Here is a 24,937-nt window from a genome sequence, read left to right on the forward strand (position 1 = left end):
GTAAAATTTCATACATGTAATGCCATGCTATACTTATAGAGTATCTGCGCTAATATAAAAAAAAAAAATATTAATAGATGACGTACATTAAACTAAAAAAACTGTACAAATAGTTGCATAAATAAGGTATCTAAAGCTGAATATACTTTACTTAAAATACATACAAACATAACCTACTTATAAAGATACTTTGCTATTAGTACACTTAATGAAAAAAACTGTATAAAAAAGTTGCATGATTAAGGCATAATGAGTAGTATAGATTAATTCACTTTACTTAAATTACTTACAGACATAACATATGTATTTATAAAGTCGCTTTGCTATTAGTACACTTAATGAAAAAAAAACTGTATAAATAAGTTGCATGATTTAGGCCTAGTGAGTAGTAAAGGTAATTTCACCTGACTAAATATAATTCAGACTATGGAACTCATTATATACCCAGGACAGGACTAAAGGGAATGGTAAATGCAGGGACGTTCAAGCTTTTTATTTTTAGGGGGGTAAAATGATGGGATTTAAAGTTTGGGAGGGACAATCTAATATATTTTTAATTTGAGGGGGGTAAAATGAAGAGTTTCAAAGATTGGAGGGGAATTCAAATGTATTTTTTTTATTTTTAGGGGGCTAAAATTATGGGTTACAAAAATTAAGGGGTTTAAACACCCATTTACCCCCACCTTTGGACGACTATGGATAAGTGTTCTAAAATGATAGTTAAGTCATTATAATAACCATGTTTTTAAATCACAAATAGTCCCCATAAAGTAATTGAAATTGAAACAATTTAAACGATTAAAAATTTATGAAAAATAGACAAATTTATAAAGAATTTTAAACATAAAATTTTGAGAAATATTAAATTAGAAAGATCCTTCTAGACAATATGATAATAAACCAACCGTTATTTTTAAAAATTTCAATAATTTGCTGATATTTTCCCCCCGAAACTTTCTCATATTATTTTCATACGTTTATTCCTGTAAACAATCCCAACGTAGCCGGCTAATATAACCTACTTTTGCCTTTAATATAATAAAAATAGGGTTATGGTGGTTTTGACTATTGTAGTAAATATTATTTTGTATCTTTTCTCATTAAGACATAGTTAGTATTTATATTTTTCAATCAAACTTCTGTCCAAGTTTCCTTGAAATGCATCTAATGTATGTCAACTATACCAGGGATCTAATGGGATAAGACTAAGGCCGGTAATTTTATTTGTATCCACAATTTGAATTAGTGGTTAAAACGTTTGGACACTCAACTTAATGAAAAAAGCAATCAAAACTCGACAAAAGTCCCCAAATTTGTGGAGGCAACGAAAAAGAAACGTCATTAGAAAACTTTTTGGACGAGTAGAATAAACAGCCCAAGGTCCCCTCCATCCCTGCAACTATATTGTATTATATAAAAGTAGTTATTGATGACATAAATATCGATATGCCTTTTTCCAAATAACATACCTAAAATCATTAATTGTCCTCTATGATTGAAAAAAGTTAAACAATTGTGGAAATATCAACAACAAAAAAGAAAAACCGAAATTCTGTGAGAACTTTACAAAAAAAATGCTTACAATTGTTCACATTCCTATATTAAATAAAAGTGAGTCAAAACTTAGGAAAGTCCAATTTCTTTGTTTATATCAGAAATATGCTTTCAAGAAAGTATACAATTTACATTTTTAACATCAGAGCTTCTCTAGAATTATAGCTTTCGCTGGTGTACCTAATACCGCAAAAGATACTTGAAAGAACTTTTTTTAAGCCTAAGGTTAGGTTAATTAAAGGTTAGAATAATCCCGGAGAAATTGTACCCATTAGGTATGGCTTATTCTTTTTGCACTCTTATTGAACCAAACTGCCCTTGCTACTTATTGGATTAAAAAGGTATGACAATAGTTATTTATCGCATCGCATTATAGACAGCTTTCCACAGATACTAAAATGAAAAATTATAAAATTAGACCCCGTGGGGCTTACAAAACTGGTATTAATTTTATAAATTTTATTTTAATATTTGTGAGAAATAGTCAATAATACGATATGTATTGTGTATATACATGATTTTTCAGTATGGCTGTGAACCAGTTCTAATCCAGCGGATATTAATCGGTTTGGAAGACATACTGGAAAAGGATTCATAAGAATGAATTTATAATAATTTGATATTCTTTGTTAATTCATTTCTAGTTTTTGCTTTATATTTTCTCACCTTTTTATAGCAGTTTTTTGTCTCTTCATAAAACTTTAAATAAAGCATATTTTCTTATTTTTCAAATGAAAATAGAATTCTAGCGGTTACATTACTATTCGCTAAACTGATCACGACATCTATGATCACTAATAAATCATCGACTTTTATTTTAGTAGCTGTGACAACTCTATAAAAGGAGGGACTGCAAATTATACTGGTACCCAAAGTTTTGTAGTTACATTATCTAATTTGTTGGCTTAAAAATTTTGGATACTTTATTTAACATTGATAATTGAGTTCAAATAAGCAAATTATCCTTGACTTTAGTTGAATTTTTAATTAGTTGAAGTAATCTTTTTAAAATTGTATTAAATTATTACCCACCCATAATTTTAAGCCAGACATCTGATAACGTTGGTTAATATGTAAAAAATGACCTTGGCCCAAATAATAAAAGTAAAAACTATTTTCTTTTAATTATATGTTTGACTTAAAACATTTATTTTTTTAATCAACAAAGAATTTTTTTTTGTAGAAAAACCACTATTGAATAATTTAATGCTTGTATGTCGCCAATAAAATACTGTATAAAATTTAAAACAGTTAATCAATACAACTCTGAAGGATCTCGCTAACTGCTAAACCGAGATGTTTCTCATCGTCAGTGTAGCTGGGAAGGTTTAAAACTATTTTACTGTATGGTACCACCACTCTATCAAGAGAAATCGTCCCTAGAAAAAAATTACCCAAAAAATGGGATATTGGACGGTGAGGTATAATATTTGGATGGAGGTAACATTTGAGAATTGATTGTTAAAAGAAATTCCTCTTCAAATATCAAAAGGAAATGTTGCTATACAGCCAGTAGAAAGGTTTATACCAAAAAAAACATGAAAAGGAATATGGCACATTAAAAATAACTTTTCAGCTTAAGAATTTAGGGAAGGAAAAGACAGTAGCGCTTTAAACATTTGATCTTCCTTAGGGAGGGATGGTAAAATGTACTGTATATTAAACTGGTACCAAAAGTTTTTTTTTCATTCGTTGACTTGAAAACTTGTGTATTTTTTGTTAAATCTGGATTCTGTCTAAAAAAATTTCTCATTAATTTTACCTAATTTACTTTGTTTATCGTAATCGGGGGTACAATACAATCTATTGTCCAAGATCTATAAGAATCTACCCAGTAAAGAAGAACCATATCGGTTCAGTGTTTAGCGAGATTATTTGGTACACACGGACAGCGATCCGTTTACTTTACTATAAAAGTAAGCTACAAATGGCAGAATTTTACAAATTAAACTTTTTAGCAAGTTTTAACTATTGTCCATTGTTATTATTCCTGTTGAAGGGTAACTAATAACATGGATTTTATGTTGAGCAGCTATATTAATATTATATTATTTCTGTTTTCTAGGAACACCGTTGCTAAGATGTTTCATAAAAATGTGTTGCCGTCTTGACTGATAGCTAAATGGTGTCCTACCATTTACGCAAAAGAACTTGCGTTTACATAATCGATAATCTGTGTTGTTATAAGCCAGGGCTCGGTAGCCGCGTGTAAGCCTCAGTAAAATCGTCGTATTTGACTGTAAAATGTCAAAACCATTTATAAAACAGACAATCGATCCTTTCATAATTAATTTTTTGAACAAAAGTGGGTTTAAATTTGCAAAATAGTTGCATGTTTCCACTTCTTCTGCATGTAACAAGTAAATTATATTTTTTAGAGTATTGCATTGACGGACGAAGTTGAGCACCAAAAATTCGACCACTTCCCCTTCCATCCATGTTACACTTTTTAGAAATAAAAAGCTTTAAAGAGAAAAATCTTACTTTAATTTCATTTCAGTTGATTTTTATGATGTTAAAACAAAATTGTTTTAAGGACAATAAACGGTTGCTTGGAGTATTAGAAAAACAAGGATGATAACACCCATAACCAGCGCGAAATAGATGAACAATCAGACAAAATGAGTCTGGGCAGAGTAACTCATATCATTAGGGCTCTGTATTTAGAGGTAGTTGAGGACAAAAACAAAATAGCCTAAAACCTGGATCTATGTAAAGCTACTTTTAGTCAGTTCAGTAGTTACAGAAATCCTAAGCTAGTCAAGAATAACTTGCTACTTTGATAATAGGATATGTCTTTATCTAGTTAAGCTCTTTGTGTTAAAAACCAGCTTATACCAATAACGAAATTAATTCAAAAAAAAAATCACGAAACCTGTACGTGGTTTTCAGCTGTCGTTGGGGGGCAACACATTTACGACCTTTATTTGCCCCCCAAATATTATTTTAGATTTATTTCACTTGTTGGTTATACCTTATACCTGGTTAAAAACAGATTAAATCCAATATCCACCATAACCTTGAGGACTGACTGTCAGTCAAGATAGTAGTCCCGCGGTTTCTAAGCCAGCTAATAGGAGTTCTCACGTTTATAAAACTTTGGGTACTACCAGCACAATTTACAATTTTTTGTTCACTACTTTCCTGAGCAGTATTATAATGATGTGTCTTCAGATATTGGAAAAAAGGTTTTGTATACTTACTCTCACCAGATATAAATTGAACCAACACCAGGGATCTCAAGGGATAAGACGATACAGTGATGTATGTATAGCTTCTATCGTTATAAATAAAAATACTCCATGTGTAGACTAAAATTATTGGTGGAAAAATTAGGACCATACGATCAAGTTTTATTTGAAGTAGGTGTCTGAATTTTTAATTCAACGAATAAGAGAATGTCACTGTAAATAAAATTTTAATAACCAGTATAATTCATGATTTTCCTCTCTGGCTAATAGAGATGCTATGCGTACTGCGTAGAGCATTTTCCCGACTCTGCTGTCCCACTAACAAAGAATTCTTTTAAAGTATAGGTAGAAAACAAATGAATATCCATTAGGAAAATAATTAAGCAATTCGAAAATTTTTATAATTGTAAAAAAAATCTTAAGAGAATTCCAAAACCTCCGTGTCTTCAATGCGACGAGCACCGAGACTACCATGACTTTCAAATAAAAATAAGGGTAGCGGGTAGTTTTTCTTCTGCCTAACATCTGTGGGGCTACCCAGCATACCATACGCTTAAAAAAAAACAATGAAGAAAAACGAGGGCAAATTATCGTAACCTGTGCTCTTTTGAAAAACGACAGTTATAAATATATTTGAAGTTTTTACTCTAATGAGAACTAAACAGTTGTGACTGACATGTTTATAGATTTTCTTTAAGAAAAGTTTACAAGTTCTGTACCAATAAGTGTTTTTACTGGCAAAGATCTAAAGAGATAAGACAATTTCCGATAAATTGATGAACATCCCCAATAATGATCCAAAAAATACCTCAATGTAAGAATAGTTATTTCTCGCATCGTATTATAAACGGCTCTCCGCGGATATAGAAAGTACAATTATGAGATTAAAACTAGTTTTTTTAGCCCCGAGGTGCCAAAGGCACCGGCTAAAAAACTGGTTTTAATCTTATGATTGTACATTTCTATATTCGTAGAGAGCTGGATATAATACGATGCTAGACATAGTTTTTTCGTATGGATGAGAACCGGTTCCTATCCACTGGATTCGAATAAATACGAGAAAAATCATTATGTTAAGTTTTATATAGCTAGGACGATCCTAACGTGCCAAAATTAACTATCAGAGCAACCCGTTACGGACGTCTTAATTCTAAATGTAGATAAGCTTCGTTTACAGGGGTGTATATTTTCAAATTTGACCCTGCTGAGAGGGGTGAGGGGGGGGGGGGGGTAAAAAAATTTTAAAATATGTGGTTGGGGGGAAAAAATGTAAAAATTAAGAGAACTAAAAGCATTTTTTATCCATTTTTCTCACATTTTTGGTGAAAAAAAACTAAAAGAATATGAATAAAATAGAGTTTTGAAAATATTTTTCCATTTCATTTACTTCCTTGCGGAAAAAACCTAGAAGGGGAAAAAAATAAAAAAATTTGCAGCAGGGGAAAAAATGAATCTTGTGCAGAATATACACCTCTGTTCGTATATATAAGAAAAAGCTGAACTGCAAGACGAGGTTTTTATTCTCCATAATTCAAGTTCAAGGGCTTATAATAACTATATATCCATAATCCGTACATAATATATAATAATATAAGATAAATTACAATGATACATTAGAAAATCAAAAATAGAAGTATACATAAAATGATTCTTAGCTATTAATTTCAAATTATAGCAGACTTATATTTTTGACAAATTAAGATGCAATAATTAAATCTTTAAGAAAATGCGGTTAAAAAGATGTAAAATCCGCTAAATTCTTATAACAATGTCAAATTGACAAAGGTTGATGTTTGATTACTGTCAAAAAACAGTTGCTTTTGTTTGAGATGGCAAATTGTTGGTGGTTGAGGAAGCTTTTGATTGGTTGGTATTAATCTTCTTCTTCCTCTCCAGTTTGTTCTAAAAAAAAACATAAGTCATGTTAACAAGTAGCACAGCTATAATAGGAGATTTTTAAGTAAGCTTTTTTGTCTGTAGTGAAAGGATCTCACTAATCAAATTGTAGCTTCTTATAAGTCCAGAGAAGAGTAGGTCTACCCCCCCCCCCCCACAGTGGGTTTTTTGGCTGTTTTGGGGATTTTTTAACTTTATGAGTCACAAATACCAACAAAAGCTTATTTTATCTAAAAATAAAGTTAAAACCTTTCATATACAGGTTATAGCTTATGTAATATAACATATTATAAACATATTATTGTGATTTTATATAAGAAAAATGTCCCTAGAACTAATCTACTCATATAGTTAAAAGTTCGAAATTTCTGAAATTATTCATATTAAAAAAAAATTATTTGAAATTTCTGAAATTATTCATATTAAAAAAACATCGACTGAGACCTCAATTAAAACTTTTGGAGAGTTTTAAGGTGTATATGATTAATATACATAATATATTATTCTAAGTTATCAATAAATAGTATACAGGGCTCGGCAGCTGCGCAACAGCTGTGACTAAGCCGTAAATTTAAACCCGTTATAATGCTTTAAAAGATTTTTGATAAGAGGGATTGTTATACTTGGGTCAGGTTCAAACTTTCAGTTGATATTTAAAATTGTAAATGGTTTCCCGAGGTATACAGGCTGCCGAGCCCTGCAAACATACACCATACAAAATAGGAAAAAAATGTGATGTTCTTCAAGATTTTATATGCATTCTCAATTCGATACTGATTTTAAGTAATGATGTTTATAGTAAAAATATTCTTCTATTCTTCTGGTTTCCAGGGGCTTTTATTTAAAGGGACAGCGAAGCGCTAGAAAAATAGCCTAAACCCATCCCAAGTCTTAATTTTGAGAATAAATTAGCATAAAACCAACACAGGATTAATTTAGAGAATCCAATCGGTTCAGTATTTACTGAGATCTTAATGTTTGGACAAAAAAAATCTTACTACTTTATATTATAGGATATCTAAGAGTTTTTTTTAATGTATCGTGGTATTACTTATACAAAAGTTTTTTTTTAACTTCCTTGTTGATCGTTTTCTTTTAACTATCTCCTATTACTTATCAAATATGACTTTTTAAACATTAAAAAAAAATATAATATATGATATCAGTCCGTAACGCTATGGGGAAAATGTAATTTTCACAGCTAAAATATATGTGCATCTAATCTATACATTATCTTGTCCGTTTATCTGTCATGCTTCAAAAGAGTTTTTGCATATTATCTCTCTCTTTTTATGTTAAACAACTGCTCTATAACTCAAGTTGCCTTTTTGTTTATGCCAAGTTTTTTGGTGCTTTATTACTTATGGATGTTGTCATCCTTATTATATTGTAAAATCTTTTTTAAAAGTGAAGCTTCTCTATAATTAGGGTCCGTCCGTACGTCTGTCAATCTGTTTGGAACGGATAACTTTTTTTCGTTAATATAGGCATGTTAGAATTGTCTTATCAAACTTATCATACTTTGCATGGTGATTCCTGTAGTAGTTATGTACGATTTAGAATGTGTAGCAACTCTATAATCATAACCAGAATGTCCACTTTTAACATGGCAATTTTTAACTGTTTTTAAAAACAAGTTTTGTAATTATCCTGTAATTATTAAGTTTTTCAACAAATTTACTTACATTTCTGTTCAACTTTTATACATTTATGCTCTGATTATTTATGACAATCTATAAGTGGTAATGTTCGTTTTTCCCACCGTCTCAGAGCTTCGCTTTAATGGATGTTGTCATCCTTATTATTTTCAAATTTTAATAGTTGGATGGAAAATTTTAGTAATACAGTAAATGAAAGTGGATTCAGGGACTAATATAAATTTAGAAACCAAGACCATTGAAAGGAAAGAACAATATAAATTAAGTATTTCAAACAAAGTTAAAGGACAGACAGAAAAAAATAGTGGCTTAGAAATCAAATGTTTCAGAAATACAGAAAGGAAGACATACGCACATTTATAAAAATTGAGCAGCTTTGTTACTAAAACTATTTCATAATAATCATTGTATATATGTTTTCAGTATATCCTATAATATAAGGTACTAAGCTTTTTTGTGTGTAGCGAAGGATCTCACTCACCACTGAACCGATATGGTTCTTCTTTAGAGGGAAGCTTCTTATAGGATGGTTTTAGGCTATTTTATTTTTATAAATAAGCCTGAGTATTGTTTTAAGCTATTTTTCTGCCCTTCTATATCCCTTCAAATACCCTAGATGCTAGGGGCGCAGACGTTAGTTTTATATAGAGTAGATTATCATCAATGAGGTAAATCTTTACCACCTCCCCCGAAAAAAAGCTGTCTATCTAAAATTACAGCGAAGCTTTTCTATAATTAGGGTCAGTCCGTACGTCCCTGCGTCCGTAACGTTAGCTTTTTCGTTAACTTAGGCATGTTAGAATTGTTCTATTGATTCCTGTATTAGTGCTGTAAAGCGTATCAACCCTATAATCATTACCAGAATGTCCATACGTTTATGTTGATTTTTAAATTATATTATAAGTACAATATTATAAGTACAATATTATAAGCGAAGCATCTCTATAATCAATTCCTAACAATGTCCGTATACCCTTAAACAGTATTTTATATTTAAGAACTTTTGCAAAAAAATTAGGCAAAATTTTGACAAGACTTATTTATATATATTTTACATATTCACGCTCTACATGACTTAATGTTTGTCTGTCACCCCGTTTCAGAGCTTTGCTTTTATGAATGTTGTCATCCTTGTTCAAATATAAATCAACTGGTTGTCAGACCATTACCGATAGACTGAAGGACTTAGTAAATTATAATCTGGATGCTTCTTAGTATGGTAATAAAGTCTTTTAAATAGCAGCCGAGAAATTCACGTTTTCCCTAATAATGTTTCTAACGGACAGATGTACCGACAGACGGACGTATCATTTACAGAATAGCTTCACTATTAAAAACGGAAAGGTAACCTTTAAAGATTAAATATGTGTGTTATTAAATTATATCAATTTTTAGTAGTTTGACTTCATAATGGTATTTAATTTATATTAATACAACTTCACAGTATCTATTTTCTAAGCTGGATTTCTCATTTGGGGCTACGAGGTGCCAAGAGTTATGAACTAATCCTGAATTATGAATACTTGAATTTAATCAGGGCCTAAATAACTTTTGGCACCTCGTAGCCCCAAGTGAGAAAAACCTTTAAACGTAAAAAATACATGTTATTTTAAGATGCAATATTAGGTGTTCTTGGATTTTAAATTACAGATTTATGACAACTTTTCTTATTTTTCTTTGCATTTTAAAGTAGAAACATCTGTATATATCAATGAAATATTGTTACATATCATTTAATCAGATTTTTACACCAATTTATTCTAGGAAAAAGTAGGAAAAGCAATGTATGATGATTTTAATGAAAAAATTCACTTTTTAAAAATATTCCTTTGACCACGTTCAGCAAAACGGCTGTATTTTGCCTAATTTTGTAGTATATAAAAAAATCTGTTGCATGGCAACTTTTGAATGGTAATACTAGCCCCTGGGACATTTAACTCAAAATTGAGGAAATTTAAAAAATGACCAAAAATCCCACTGTGCCCCCCCCGAAAAAAAATGAAAATAAAGGGTCTACTTTCCCCACCCCAATTCCATCAAGTGTGCCTAGAGGCCTTTAGGGGCGTAGCCGCTAGTTCTTAATATTACACTAGTGTTTTTTCTTTTCGCCCCTTGCATCAAGGGGGAAGGGGGAAAAGTTTATACAGTTCAAAGAACTTAATAGTCTAAAACCATCCCACTAGCTTAAAGAAACTTCCATAAAATGAATAACTCAATTGACCAAATAGTCAGCAAAATCTTAACGGAAACACAAGAAATACTACTTTAATCTATATTATGGGAATAAATATCTAAAGAGGCCAATAAACAAAGAACTAACAGTTGACATGTTCATTATAATGCTACGCTTTTTAATATATGTAAAAGTTTCATGATTATTGTTTTGTTAGTATAAAAAAAACTGGGGCAATTAAAAACAAGAACTCAACCCCACAACAAACCAGGCAACCCTTGCATGACATTACAGAATAAATATAAAACAAGAATGGCTTTTTAAATAGTAGCGCATAAACCATCACAAGACTAATGTAAATAAAGTAGCCAAAAATTAATCCAGGAAAACTCAAACGGTTCAGTCGTTGGCAAGATATCTATGAACTATAATCCTATTTTTTCTGGTATACGTTAAGGTACAAGAATAGATGGGGTATGAGCCAACTGTAAATCTACTCACGGGGTTGGGACCCTGTGTGCTGAGTTTCAATTGGGTCTTTAAATATAAACCATTAAGGTTGGAAATACTAACACAGCCAAGTCGCTAAAAATCAATTTGCTGACAGACGAAAAATGTCCCCCACCACCTGGGCCAGGTTTGGGCTACATTTTTTAACGATGCTTTTCCGACAGACGGAATAACGTACACGTAAAACTTGCATTTAAGTTCATGTTTGCTATTAATAGTTTAAATAATAAAATAGAAAATAAACCACATCAAATGATTATTTGATTCCTTTCAAACATGATACCTACAGGATTTTATTCAAGATTCTATGTCAAATAAACTCCCTAAAAGTTTAAAGGGATAGTTGCACAAGTGCATTTACAGAGTTAAGGTACTTTGAGTAGTGAACTTTAATATGTTTTAGTATAATATATTAGGCATTGGATAGTTATGATTATGAATGAAAGAATTTTTAACTTTGACTTTACCGAACTTTTTTTATTTGACAATATCTAAAAAAAAGTTAAAGTGATTTGCCACATAAATTACACGAGATTTTTGTATAACCAAAACACCAGTATTATATAAGGATTTGTCGCATTATTCAAAAGAGTTATATAAAAAATTTAACAGGGGTTACCCTTGGGGCAAGTTCTCTAAAGTTACTTAAAAAACATAAATAATAACATGATCCGGTTCATCATAGGACAGGTTTTCTATAGATACTTATATTATGCATTACTACGTTATTTAAAAAAGAAAAAACTTACAGTTCGCTATATTTTTTTAAATGCACTTCGTGCAACTATCCCTTTGCATTAGAGGCTAAAAAACATCTGGTTTTGTTGAATATTGACGTATATACCAAGTTAAAGGGATCATCGCATCGATACATTTAAAAAAAAAAGTTACTCCGTTTGCCTATGGATAAACAGATTACTTACTACCTCTAATCAATAGAAAGAGAATGGTTAGGGGTTAGGGCTTAAACCCGCAGTTGCGCGTCCATATCACCATCTAAAACAAGAAAAACAACACAAATCCCAATGGTTAGTTCAAACTAAAATAAACACACGTTAAAGGATAAAAAATTAACTTATCGCATCGTATTTTAGACTTTTGGTCGTGCAGATAGGAAAATGAATAGCAAGGTTTTTTTCTTGGACATATCAAATGTCTATAATACGATGCAATATAATTATTTCTTATGGCTCAGAACTCGTTTTATCCAAATAATTGGATCTGATTCGAAGTCATTCTGGAAAGATGTGATAAAATTTAAAACAAAGGTAGAAATTTCATTTAAAAAAAACTTTTTTGAACAGTTAGAAACATCTCCCATTTTAATGTATTTTCTGTAGGTACAAACACAATATAAAAATCAAATCATTCAAAAATCATCAAAAACGCTAAAATCTACAAACAAAACATACCCAACGCCTAAATAATCCATTATAAAAACAGGTAAAAAAGGATAAATATAAATCTCAAAACAAGTATTCTCATAAAAATGGCGAATCTATTTACAACTTAAGTTACCGTTAATCTATGTAAACACTTTTTTTGAATTGTCAAAATGGGTACTTGATTATACATTTTTATGAGACTACTTGTTGCTATGATTATAAAATGTTGACGCAGTAGCTGTCTATAGTGCTCTAGCAAAATGGGTATAGATGTCACTACTTTTGACGTGCCTATTCTATTGACGTCATAAAATACCCTAAACCCCATCTCTTTTCTAGGGGGTTTCTTCCCCCCCTTACCTTTCCCCTCTACTATGACGTCATTAGAATACGTAAGCCAGAAGCAGTTACATCTATCCCCATTTTGCTAGGGCACTATAAACAGCTTCGTTGACTCACCATCATCACTGGATTCTTCACTGTCCTCACTGTCGAATGTGTTGTCAGGAATGTCATACAGTCTCAGGATGGGCTTGTTAGGGTCCTTCACTATCAAGTACTTGCCATCCTAAATAAAAAAAACGTCCAACAGACGAATTTTTGTTTGCTTATTTCAGGTCACATACACAAATCAATCCCTTAATAAGAGCGCCGAGAATATCGGACGATATAATAGCTTGGTCCCAATAGTGTACACTTTCTAACCTGTAATGTGACCGAATACTGAGTTTTTAATAATCCAACTTACGAGATTGTTCATTTTCTATATTTACTCATATTTCAAAATAAAACAAAAAAATAAAAATACGAATTTTGTGTTTATTTCACCTGTTCCTTATTACACTTTTTAGCAGTCATATTAATTCTACATGTAAAAATATCGGGTTTAAAAGGGTCCTATCTCATGTCTGACCTTAAGCTTCATGATGATATCGAGGATGCATCTGACGATGCCCCAGGCGTTCTCCATGCTCAGGTTGATCTGCTGGGCAAAGTCTGTTGGCTTGAAGTGTTGCATACCAAGGATCACGTGACGGCCAGAATCCTTCACGTTGTAACGGGTCACATAACTAAAATAATATTTATGATTCCTAAAACCGTTCAGTTGAACATCCGACCATTTATCATGTTTTTTTAAGTATGTGTATTTAATGAACCTAAAATCACAAATACTTTCATACAAAAAAAAAGTAGAGAACTAATTATACAGGGGTGTATATTCTGCAAATTTGACCCGCCGAGGGAGGGGCGATGGGGGTAAAAAAAAATGTGGTTGGGGGGGGGGGGGGGGGGTGTAAAAATTAAGAAGACTGAAAGCATTTTTTTTCTTTTTTTTCTCCCCTCTTTGGTGAAAAATAAAAAAATATGTGGAGGGAGGCATAATAAAGAGTTCTGAAAATATTTTTTCATTTTATCCCCCTTCCTTGCTAAAAAAATGAGAGGGGGAAAATATACCTAAAAAATTTACAGAAGGGGAAAAAAATGAATTTTTTTCAGAATATACACCCCTGGACTAATATGTAGTCAATTGTTCTATTCACTAAATATAACTATATAAATATAATAAGTATAATATTCATTCATGCTTAAATCTCTCATTAAAGTGCTAACTTTGGGTAAAATAATTTCAAATCGTGTAAAAGAAAGATACCTAATAGGTATTTAATCAAAGTAACTAAATATTGTAATATCAGTTTTGTTCATTTAAAAGAATATAAGAATACAAAAAAATACAAGAAATTGGACAATTTAGCTTTATGTTAGATGACTAAAGGCCTTTTAAGTTAACACACAACAACGAAATTCCCTATCTAGTACCTAGGGAAAAAATGTGACTTACCCAAACTTAATATAATCAACGCCAGCTAAGATGGCCTGAACTGTCCATTTTCCAAGCTTACTGTTGTTACTCTTCAGCTCATTAGCAAGCACTGCTCCTTTCTAAATATTAAATATCATTAATTTTAGAGGAAAGAATATATTGTGTTTATGGTTTAATCGGTGCGGGGGGCCGGTGTACATTACTAATACGGAGGTGGATTTTTAAAAAAAGTTTGCCCCAGTAATCACTCAGTGGGGCAAAATTGGTTTCGTGATAAATCCACCAAAATCACATTAAAAATCTACCAAAAAAATATACAAAATCATAGAAGGGTTTATGAACATAAGATTTTATTTAATTTTTCTAAAAAACAATCATAAAGATAAGGCTAATTTTTCAATAATTTATCTATCCCATTATTGAGAAAAACGGTACCAACCTGTTGATCAAGTTTCTGTCTCCAGTCAATACCGCCAGAATACCTGGAATCCCACTCGTTCAAGGCCTTGATGTTCAACAGTTGGGGTTCGCTACCGGGTCCTGTAACAGCAAATTATGATTTTTAGAACTGTAAATCATGTGAAATCGCTAATCTGAGTAATATTATTTGTGTGTTATATTATTTTTTTTAAGGAATGGGGAAAAAATGTAAATTTTGTTTTCTCTTTGTTGGCTTCAAACTTAAGACACATCTATAAAATATTAATATGTTGGTAAAATCTAATATTAACAGCGTCCAAACAACTAAACCAATAATTAAAATCTACATAAGGAATGTAAGTAACTGTACCTGTCTGGCATGCATCCACCTCACTTCTGCACACAAGTTGTAGGTTGTTACCAAGGTTCCATTTTCTATACCTGTTTAAATAAAATATTATTAGTATAACTATAATGTAAGAAATATCTTAAGTGGAGAAGGTGGATTGGTAACTTTTATACCCTTTTAGATAGCAGTTTTCGACAGTTAGGTCCCCTTTTTTTTAAAGTTTTACAATGCACTACATTTAAGCAACTCTCGAGCAAAATCACTACTATCATTAAGGCCAAGTGTTAGTACCGAAAATACCAAAGTGTCCCTTCCGCCCTCTCCCTTAACCGCCACTTTTGGCAAGAAGTAGGCTAATTTTTTCCTTTATATCTTTTCTCGTCGAATTATAACACAAGTAATAGTATTATGTACTCAAGGTTTTTTTTTTTAATGCAACCATCTCGTAATCAGTGAGCAAATGGCACTTAGAATTCGAATTTCGATCTAAACTTTTGCATGAGTAATCCTTGCATTGGTAGGACTATTTTCACTAAATCGAACAAAAAGTTGGAAAATTAACAGCTGGCGGCTCAGCCGTTCAGCCGTTTTTTGCCTATTTTCAGGGTAAATTCATCCTCAATTACGTAGGAATCAACTATTTAAAACATATTTTTGGTTTAATTAATGTTAAATAATAGCAATAACCATTTTAGAAACTTCTAGTACCAACAGCTACCGTCTAAAACCGTTTGATAACGTTTTGGAGTGGCAACGAGAATAAGGTGGAGATAGGTTTCGTGAATAATTTGTACTTTAGATATCCAAAAAATGGCAAAACTGCTGAGCCGCCAGCCGTTAGCCGTTACTTTTCCAACTTTTTGTTCGATTTAGGGAAAAAAAACCTACCAAGGGTTCCTCATGCAAAATTTCAGATCGAAATTCGAATTCTAAGTGCCATTTGCTCACTGATTACGAGATGGTTGCATTAACCCCCCCCCCCCCTTATATGAAACCAAATTATTTTTTCTTAATAAAAATCCCTCTGAAAACATTAGACACTTAAATTTTCAGTAGCCAAATTTTTCTTTTTTGCTTTTGTATCAAATATACACTTACAGTAAAACTTAATCTTACCCCCCCCCCCCCCACCACCACCCGTAGGTATGTAATTTAAATGACCTTAGTGAGTTTTCTAAATTTCATATAATGTTTTTATTGTAGCTCTTAGTTAATTCCAATACAGCCATGATACGTCCGTACGTCGCTTCATCATATTACCTGTAAGCAACTGAGCACACCTCTCCCTCTTCGTCAGGATCGTGGAATGGATTGGGCTCAGGGAACTTATACCTGGAATGAGAAAATATTAACAAAACCTACAATCTACATTACCTTCAAGTGTTGGAATAGTTATTTCTAGCATCGTATTATAAGCATTAAACAGCTTTCCGCGGATAATCTTGTTTTAATCTTGTAATGAATGTTAATGATAAATGTACATTTCTATATTCGTAGAAAACAGGATATAATACGATGCAAGACATAATTTTTCCGTATGGCTGAGAACCGGTTCTAATTCACCGGATTCGAATGAATGGAAAAAATCTAGAACCTGAGAAGGCCTCTAGCTCGACTGGGCTCTATTACTTTTCAAATAATCTAATATACGAAATAAAAATTACTTCAAAAGTTTGTTTTTGGTTAAAAAATGTACGGGATCTCTGGACTGGAGTCAACATCCTCCCTCCCCTATTTATAACAATAAATATTTTATTACCTCTCCTCCCCGCTCTTGAGAACCTGCTGGCTAAAGTTATGGTTAATAAAGGTGGCTTCCAGGGCCAGGTTCCTGGGACTGTTTGTGCTGTTACCTTCATCCTAGCAACAAAAAGTATTTTAATACAAATACCTATAGTGAGGATATATTAATGTAAAGGAACCGATATCAAGAAAACACTCTGGGACCAATATATAAGCAGATTAAGAAAAAAAGCTACATGGAATCCAGTATTAAATGTACCATGTAAACCACAGTTACCTGAATCTTCTGTTACTATTTCTAACAGATTAAAATAATAATAGGGAAGTAGCATATTATCATAAGTATTCCAAATACCTACCTATAGATAGAATATCATTTTGATTTTTCCAATTACCTGCTTATAGCAAAAGGTATTAAGTGTTGGCTTTCTATGTTTATTAGCGTTTTAAATTATATATATTTATTTACAAGATTTTAAAATACTACCTAGTCTTTCTTTTTTGTTGGTTTAAAAGAGAAACTAGTACAAATGACTGTAAAAGATACTTTTTTGCATTCAAAACTACGTGAAAAAAGGTTTAGGTATATTCAGCAGAGAGGTTATTGAGTTACACTCTATTCAGAAAAAGAAATAACTATTAGGTCAAAAGAAAAGAGACCTATTTAAAATGATTTTACATCAATCGGACGATTCTAGTTACCTGTGGGGGTTCCGAGCTGGTCTCGCTGACGGTCAGAAGGTCAAATTCAGTGTTCTCGCGCTTGTCAAAAAAGATCTAAAAGAATAAACAAACAATTAAGACAGTAAAAAATATCATTGTATTTTTAGAAATTAAAAAAAACCTTAGGTATCTTTGTACTTTTTTCGCAGTCAATTTTTAAAAGCGAAGCTTTTCTGTAATTATGGTCGGTCCGTACGTCCGTAACGGGTAGCTTTTCCCGTTAATTTAGGCATGTTAGAATTGTCCTATAGAGTTCAAATTTTGCATGGTGAATCCTTTAGTAGTAAGGTACGATTTAGAAAGCGTAACAACTCTATAATCATTACCAAAATGTCCGTACGTCCATTTTAAACATGTAGATTTTTTTACTTTTTTAACAACGAATTTTTATGTGATCTAACCAACCGATTGATCTGATTTTTGGTATATTGATTCCTGGGACAACAAAGTATGATGTTATAAGCCAAGCAACTCTATAATCAAGTCCTAAAAATGTAAGTATGTCCTTAAACATTATCCTGTATAAAGCAGTTTTTTATAAATTTACTTAAGATTTTGCTTCAACTCTTATACATTTATTTTCTGATTATTCAGTTCTGACACTATATAAGTGTTAATGTCAGTTTGTCCTACCGTTTCAGTGCTTCGCTTTTATGAATGTTGTCATCCTTGTTTGGTTTTATTTAATTTTTATCAGCGACTGCTTTAAAAAAAAAGGGGGGGGGGGTTTAATGCAACCATCTCGTAATCAGTGAGCAAATGGCACTTTATTAGAATTCGAATTTCCATGTGAAATTTTGCATGAGTAATCCTTGGTAGGTCTATTTTCCCTAAATCGAACAAAAAGTTGGAAAAGTAACGGCTATCGGCTCAGCTGTTTTGTCATTTTTTTGATATATATATATTGCAAATTAGTCACGAAACCTCTCTCAACATAAAACTCTTTTCTACTCCAAAACGTTATCAAACGGTTCTAAAGTTTTAAAAATGGTTATTGCTATCATTTAACATGAATTAAACCAAAAATATGTTTTAAAAAGTTGATTCCTACGTAATTGATGATGGATTGACCCTGAAAATAGGCTAAAAACGGCTGAGCCGCTAGCCGTTACTTTTCCAACTTTTTGTTCGATATAGGGAAAATATACCTACCAAGGATTACTCATGCAAAAGTTCAGATCGGAATTCGAATTCTAAGTGTCATTTGCTCACTGATTACGAGATGGTTGATTTAAACCCCCCCCCCCCCCCCCTTTGTTAGGTAGGTATATTTTTAGAGTTCACAGGTTAATAGGAAATGAAGCCAAAAGTAAGTTTAAAAGTGGAAATATTTTCATTAGCGAAGCTGCTCTATATTTCACTGTCTGTCCGTTCGCTAAACTATTTGGGTAAATATGAATTTTTCGGTTGCTAATTAAGACAGAAAACTATTTTTGTGTGTGAATATACCCCTTAACGAAGAGCATTCAGTAAATAACTTTTCTTGTCAGTAGTTGGTCGGTCATGCTTCATAAGACACATTATTCATGAAAGTTTAATTACTTTTTAAATAATATTCACATATTTTTCATAACTGCTCTTTAAATTGGATGCTCAAATAAATCTCAATTCCCCAATAGCGAACTGTACAGACAAAGTGAACTATGGATAACTTCGCTACTAAGAACGCGAGTTACCTTGCCACCAATTTTGTCGACAACAATATCCCATGAGTAGACAGATCTGGTGCAAGTCATCAGTGTTGACAGGATTGAGTCAGTCACGAACACGTTAGCCTACAATAATTCATATTAATTATAAGAATAACAGGATTTCTATTTGTCTTCAAACGAAGGATCTATTTAAACAAAAAATCTACATTAATATCACTGAATTCACCTCACCAAAAAAAAACCATTCTATTACACAAATAAAATGTTTGATATCACTTGCATATTGTTTATAACTTTATTGCAGCCAAGTCCCCTTTGGAAATGAAAAAAATCTTGAAAAAATCCCAAAAGGATATCATACCTCGGGCTCGGCCTTAACCAGTTTTCTGATGATGGGATCGTCGGTGGTTGTTACGGTGTGGAAAATCCTGTCGATACGCTGCAACGGTTTCTCTGCCTTTACGTTCACCCTAATAAAATGGACATTAGAAAAAATAAATTGTGGTGTCCATTGTGTAAGCCGAAATTTACAGATTATTAAAATACTTCAAAAAAGCTGAACTAATTCTGCCTGTTAGTCCTTACCGCGTTGGCAAAAAAAAGTTAACAACCTTTTAGAGAGGAAGGGGTAATTAAACTTTAAATAATAATGGCACCCAAAGTTTTATTAACAAATAAATAATCATATTCGTTAGTAAAATTTTTTTGGTGCAATAATTCAATTTTAATTAGCTACCTAGTTATTTTTCAAACTGGTAGTTTTGTTTATAATCATTACATACTGATATATTATATTTTTTCCGTAATAGTGGCTTATCCGTTTGGATCCCTGATTAACTTTTGTTAAAAAAAAATAAAAAAATAGACAACTTACTTTTCATATTGTTTGTCATAATATTCGAGAGAGCCAGCTTGGATTAGATCTGTTGGATCACCAACAGTGGGTAGAGTCAGCTTTCCGAGCCTTGGGAAATCCATTTCCTTGAAGAGACAATACATTAGTATAGTATAATACAAAGTAACTTGATGCCATCTCCATTTTATTAACAAGAGCCAAATGATACCTCAATTTGGTTCGTATCTTCAGAAAATATAAATATTGCTCATGTCATGGTTTTATTTTACAAGGTGTGGGTTAGAAACCCCAATTCTAAAAATAATTTCTTCAAGCCCAGAATATTGTATCTACTAAAGTGGACATTTTTTTAAACGTGTGATATTCTTACCGTTTCAATGAACAAGATATCCAAAACAAAATACCTACCTGCTAAATGAAAATACAAATAAAGGCAATAATACTAGTAACACTTAATAAACCGTCCTTTAAAGTAAGAAATATTAGCAAAATATATCATGCATTTTGCTCATACAAACACCCTAACTAGAGTGTAGTTGCGTTTTTTAAAATAATACAATGCCACAATTTGTAAGAATTTTTGTCATATTTACCTCAATAACAATCCAATCACTCTTAACAGTCACAGAAGATTCTCTGGATTTTATGGGCATCTGAAGTTGCAAGCAAACAATAGTTATTTATTGCATTAACGTATTATATACAGCTTCCCGCGAAAAGTATAAGATTAAAACAAGTTTTGTAGAGTATTAAGGTTCAGGTCAATAAAACAAGGATTAAATGCTAGGTACCTACTGGATAAATTATTTTTAAGTATGTCTCTGAAAATGAGTGCATATTAGGGCAGGGGGGGAAAAGTCGTCTTTTTAGGTTGCAATGTCCCCTCACATTTATTGGCCGGGCCGTTTATCAAGTAGGAGGAAAGAGAATGAGGTAAATGAGGGGGATGGGGGAGATAGTTATTTTATGCCGCTTCATAGTTCACTTTATTACATACAAATCTGGTGTAAGATCCAAGTAATAGTAAATCCATTGCTCTGAACCAGTTTTAAACATCAAAATCATCGAAAAATCAACTTTTTATTTGCTTTCCTGTCTTTGATAGTTGACCCTTCCAGCATTCTGTTTCTGCCACTTCTGTGCTTGCATTAGACGATTCCTGAATAAATAGGTAATAACTGTAGGTCATCAATTGAAAGTATAGAATAATATAATTACGCCCCTAGCATTTTGCTCAAGTTTCATTATTATGTCATTTATCATTTAATTGTTTTTTTTTTAAATGTATAATAACAAAACGTTGATGCCGTCTTTAAGTACACACCAAAGTCAAAGATATCTATTCAAGAACAGAAAATTTACCTTTTGTGAAAAAAAATTGCGGGTTCCCTTAAAAGTGCCAAATCGAGCACGAAACTCTTGCTTTGACACAAATAGAAAAAAGGGGAGGATTGGGGTATTTTTGTGTGATGATTATATTCGGTAATGTTTAGACCTGCTGTGTTAAGGAACCGCAGTTCTTAGGCATAAAGAACAACTACCCTCTCCTTATTTTCAACCGATTTATCATTTAAAAATTGGAAAGTGGAGCGAAGGTTTTAGACAACAGGCCAATTGAGAGGAAAATTCACCAAACCAAATAAATAACATATAAATGGCATTTTAACATTACCTCTCCTTGATCTTCTGCGCCTTAGTAAGTGTCTGCAGCTGTGTGGCTGGCATCGGCTTAGCACTGTTCCACCTACCAACAAATCTAGGTAATATTATCAATAGCTTACACAAATATAGAAGGCAGTGGACCCTTTAATGCGATATCTCCATACCGTTACACTATTTAAAATAAGAATATAGTAGGTTCCTTTAAAGGACTATTTATGAATAAGGATCAATGAAAAATATAACCACAAATATGCAACTTAATACGGAATGATGGTATGTTTAGAAACGACCCCCGGAACTGTAAGCGACGGGGGTAAGGCTGTTATTGTAAAGTAGGACTTCTGCCATACGCAAGCGAGTTTAGTAGGTAAAAATGAGAAAGCTCCAATACGATAGCGCATCTGACACCCGAAGCTAAATATATATCCACTTGATTTAAATACGTAGAGCTCTCACTGAAAAGATTGTATCTCATCTTAATCCATGTAGGTAAATAAAAGACAACTACAACCAATGTACACATAATGTTACCTGCCCCTGAAGTTTCCTCTGAAGTTGCCTCTTCTGCCGTACATGGGCTTCGGTGTACGGGAGGTATCGACCAGCTAAATTGAAATATTCAGTTAATTTTTATTAGTGTGAGCAAAGCTTCTCTAATGATCCAATTATCTGTCTTTCGTCACGTTCGAAAGTCTAGGTATAAGATTCTTATCTATAAAGGGAAGGGCACAATGACATCTGAACTTAAACAGTGAGCAAACTGGTCTAAATATTGAGCTAGATTCTTGAAACTTGGTACATAAGCCTAGTCCTATAGGTACTACATCTAAATGAAAAAAAAATCAAATTCTTATTTTTAGGTTAGATAAGAAAACCCTGCGGAAATGGGATTTTAATTTAGAAACTAACTTTTTTGTGTTTTTTTTTCACCAAAGGAGGTGTTGTAAAATGAAAAAATCTTTTCAGTACTCTTTATTTTTATCATTTTTCCCCCTCCCACATATTTTTCTTGTTTTTCTCTCTAAGAATGGGAAAAAATGGAAAACAATTTTTCAGGACTGTTTATTTCTTCATTTTTCCACCCCTCTTATATATTTTATACACCCCCCCCCCCCTCTTTTACCAGGGTTAACAATACAGAATATCTACACCCCTAAAAAATAAAATATGATTTAGAAATTGTACCTGGAAGCTAGATTCATCCTCATCGTGATAGTAAGAGTACTGCTGACCTGCAAAGAAAAATATATATAGAATAAATTACTTCATATGCATATTTGAGAGATGATTGAGTATTGTTTAAGAAGATTTAAATCATCCAAATATGCAAGACTTTAATCTTTATTGTACTAAATTAAATATTAATAAAAATTCTTTTTTAAAACTTCCCAACAAAGAAAGCCTTAAGAAATATTTGAGGGGTTACTAAATAGATATGTTGTTAATTGCACTGTCCCTTGTTAATTTAAAATCAATAGGTAGCTATGAAAAATTTCTCCAAATATGTCATCCTTACCTCCTTGGAATTGTGAAGCATACTTGTTGGTATGTCTCCTATCCTGGTAGGTATTACCGGTCCAGTCAGCTACCTTACCAATACGGTCAGCCTTGCTGAATGGCTGGTAGGGCATGTCTGTGGATTTTAATAACTTTTCAATTAAAGCTCATAACTAGTTTAACATAACATTTTGCAAGAATCATACATACATTTGATGGGTTTCTGCATCCCAATTGAAATCTTACTCTTGCCCTCCTTAAGTAGGGCCATCCACAAAAGGAGGGGCCATTCCTCAAAAAGGAGGAGAGGGGCTACCTAACGCCACTGTGGAGCTGAAAGTACTGCGTGAATTGGCTAAGGATGTACCCTTTCTTCAAAAGAGAATAGGTATTAAAATTGACATTATTTTATTAGACGTACAAACTTTCTGAAAATGATGATAAACTACGTTCTAAATACGATTTTTCAATAGAAAAGTTATATTCCTTTGTATTGGCTTGGAATAGTATTTGGTCCCCATCCCGTTGGATTATCCTGAAAAATAACAACTCCATAAGTATTTGAAAAAAACATTTTACATTTACAATGGTTTATCTTGCAGAATATCTCCATAGGTATCTTTAAACATGTTTAATTGTAGGTATGATTTACTAATTTAAATAACCAGGAAGGGTAGTCAGGCAAGAGATATGACGTATTGTAAATAGGTATATATGTATATTTTCTGGATATATAAATATAGACACTTTAAATGCAATTTTGCTACGCTGCATTACAGCAATATTAAAAACGGTAATATCCTATTATAGAATTTTTTTCCAATTTTGAAAATTTCCCGGGACCTATGAGAAGCTACCCTGTTAAGGAGAACCCAATCGGTTCAGTGGTAAGCGAGATCCTTCGGTACAAACACACAGACAGACATCCTAATACTTTGGTATAAGGATAATCAGACTTAGGTCTGTTTTATTGGACCCTAGGAACCGCGCGTATGCTCCGGATCAACAAAGTAGCTTAAACTTGATTCCTTTAATATTTATTTACGATTATCAGAATTGCCTAAAACCGGTTTATAACCGGCAGAAGTGATATTAGCAAACCTGAACTACTGGAGGCTCGAATCTTGCAGTCATTTTTATCACTCTAAAATTATGATAATATTTAAACACTTGAATATAATATAACCTTTCATCTAATAAATAGAACACAAATATCACAAAATGTGATTTTCACTATTCAAGTACAAAGCCGCTAAAAATTAGGGCCGCTAACAGCTTAAAAGCAGCTAAAACATAGAATTATCACTAGGGATGGGAATCCGTCGAATTTTTGGGCCGGATTCGGATTCCGGATTCTGAAGGAATCCGTCAAAAAAAGTGACGGATTCTTGCGGATTCCGGATTCTTATTTTTGGCGGATTCCGGATTCGGATTCCGGATTCTAGCAGTATTTTAAAAGGCCGTCCGTCACAGCACAGTGTCCCTAGCGTATCTTTTGCTTAAAAATCGTGACCTCATCAGTTGAAAACATCATAACTTTTTTATTTTTAGGAGTTATGACTTAATTTTTACCATTTTAGAAACGGGATAACATGTATTTTAATTAGAAAGTCTAAAAAAAATAATTTATTTTATAAATTCTACTGTTAATGTAGCAAAATATGCCAAATTTTGACTAAAAATCGTACTTTTTTACTCAAATCACATTACAGAAGTTCTGACAAATTTGCTTAAACATGGTGTAACGGCTTTATCTTTTGAGTTAGATGATAGTTTTAAATATAATAAAAGTTTTTTATATAATATATTATCTACAAGTTTTGGAATTTTTTGGATAGGCCTCCAG

General features: G+C 32.3%; 1 protein-coding gene across 3 annotated transcripts; it reads right to left on the bottom strand.

Moving 5' to 3' along the window:
* Positions 1–6,592: 6,592 nt before the first annotated feature.
* On the bottom strand, positions 6,593–24,347 carry eIF3d1 (eukaryotic translation initiation factor 3 subunit d1). Of its 3 annotated transcripts, none has more exons than XM_080169837.1 (21): positions 24,193–24,347; positions 23,578–23,626; positions 23,111–23,227; positions 22,780–22,826; positions 22,126–22,199; positions 21,605–21,676; positions 21,025–21,091; positions 20,526–20,585; positions 19,951–20,057; positions 19,438–19,546; positions 19,101–19,199; positions 17,404–17,478; positions 16,718–16,818; positions 16,219–16,290; positions 14,980–15,050; positions 14,629–14,729; positions 14,208–14,308; positions 13,281–13,437; positions 12,827–12,935; positions 11,909–11,978; positions 6,593–6,647 (listed from the first exon to the last, which is right to left on the bottom strand). In XM_080169837.1, exons 1-20 carry the CDS (start codon positions 24,223–24,225, stop codon positions 11,947–11,949), a joined length of 1,653 nt encoding a protein of 550 aa, XP_080025963.1. In that variant the 5' UTR covers positions 24,226–24,347; the 3' UTR covers positions 6,593–6,647; positions 11,909–11,946. The 3 variants fall into 3 exon arrangements, with proteins under 3 accessions (XP_080025963.1, XP_080025961.1, XP_080025962.1); XM_080169835.1 differs by having other exon boundaries at positions 21,605–21,688; positions 24,193–24,346; XM_080169836.1 differs by lacking the exon at positions 11,909–11,978 and having other exon boundaries at positions 21,605–21,688.
* Between the last annotated feature and the right edge of the window lie 590 nt (positions 24,348–24,937).

The sequence above is a fragment of the Acartia tonsa genome, chromosome 8, assembly GCF_053477335.1.
Source record: "Acartia tonsa isolate MP-2025a chromosome 8, ASM5347733v1, whole genome shotgun sequence".
In the NCBI taxonomy this organism is placed as follows: Eukaryota; Metazoa; Arthropoda; class Copepoda; order Calanoida; family Acartiidae; genus Acartia; species Acartia tonsa.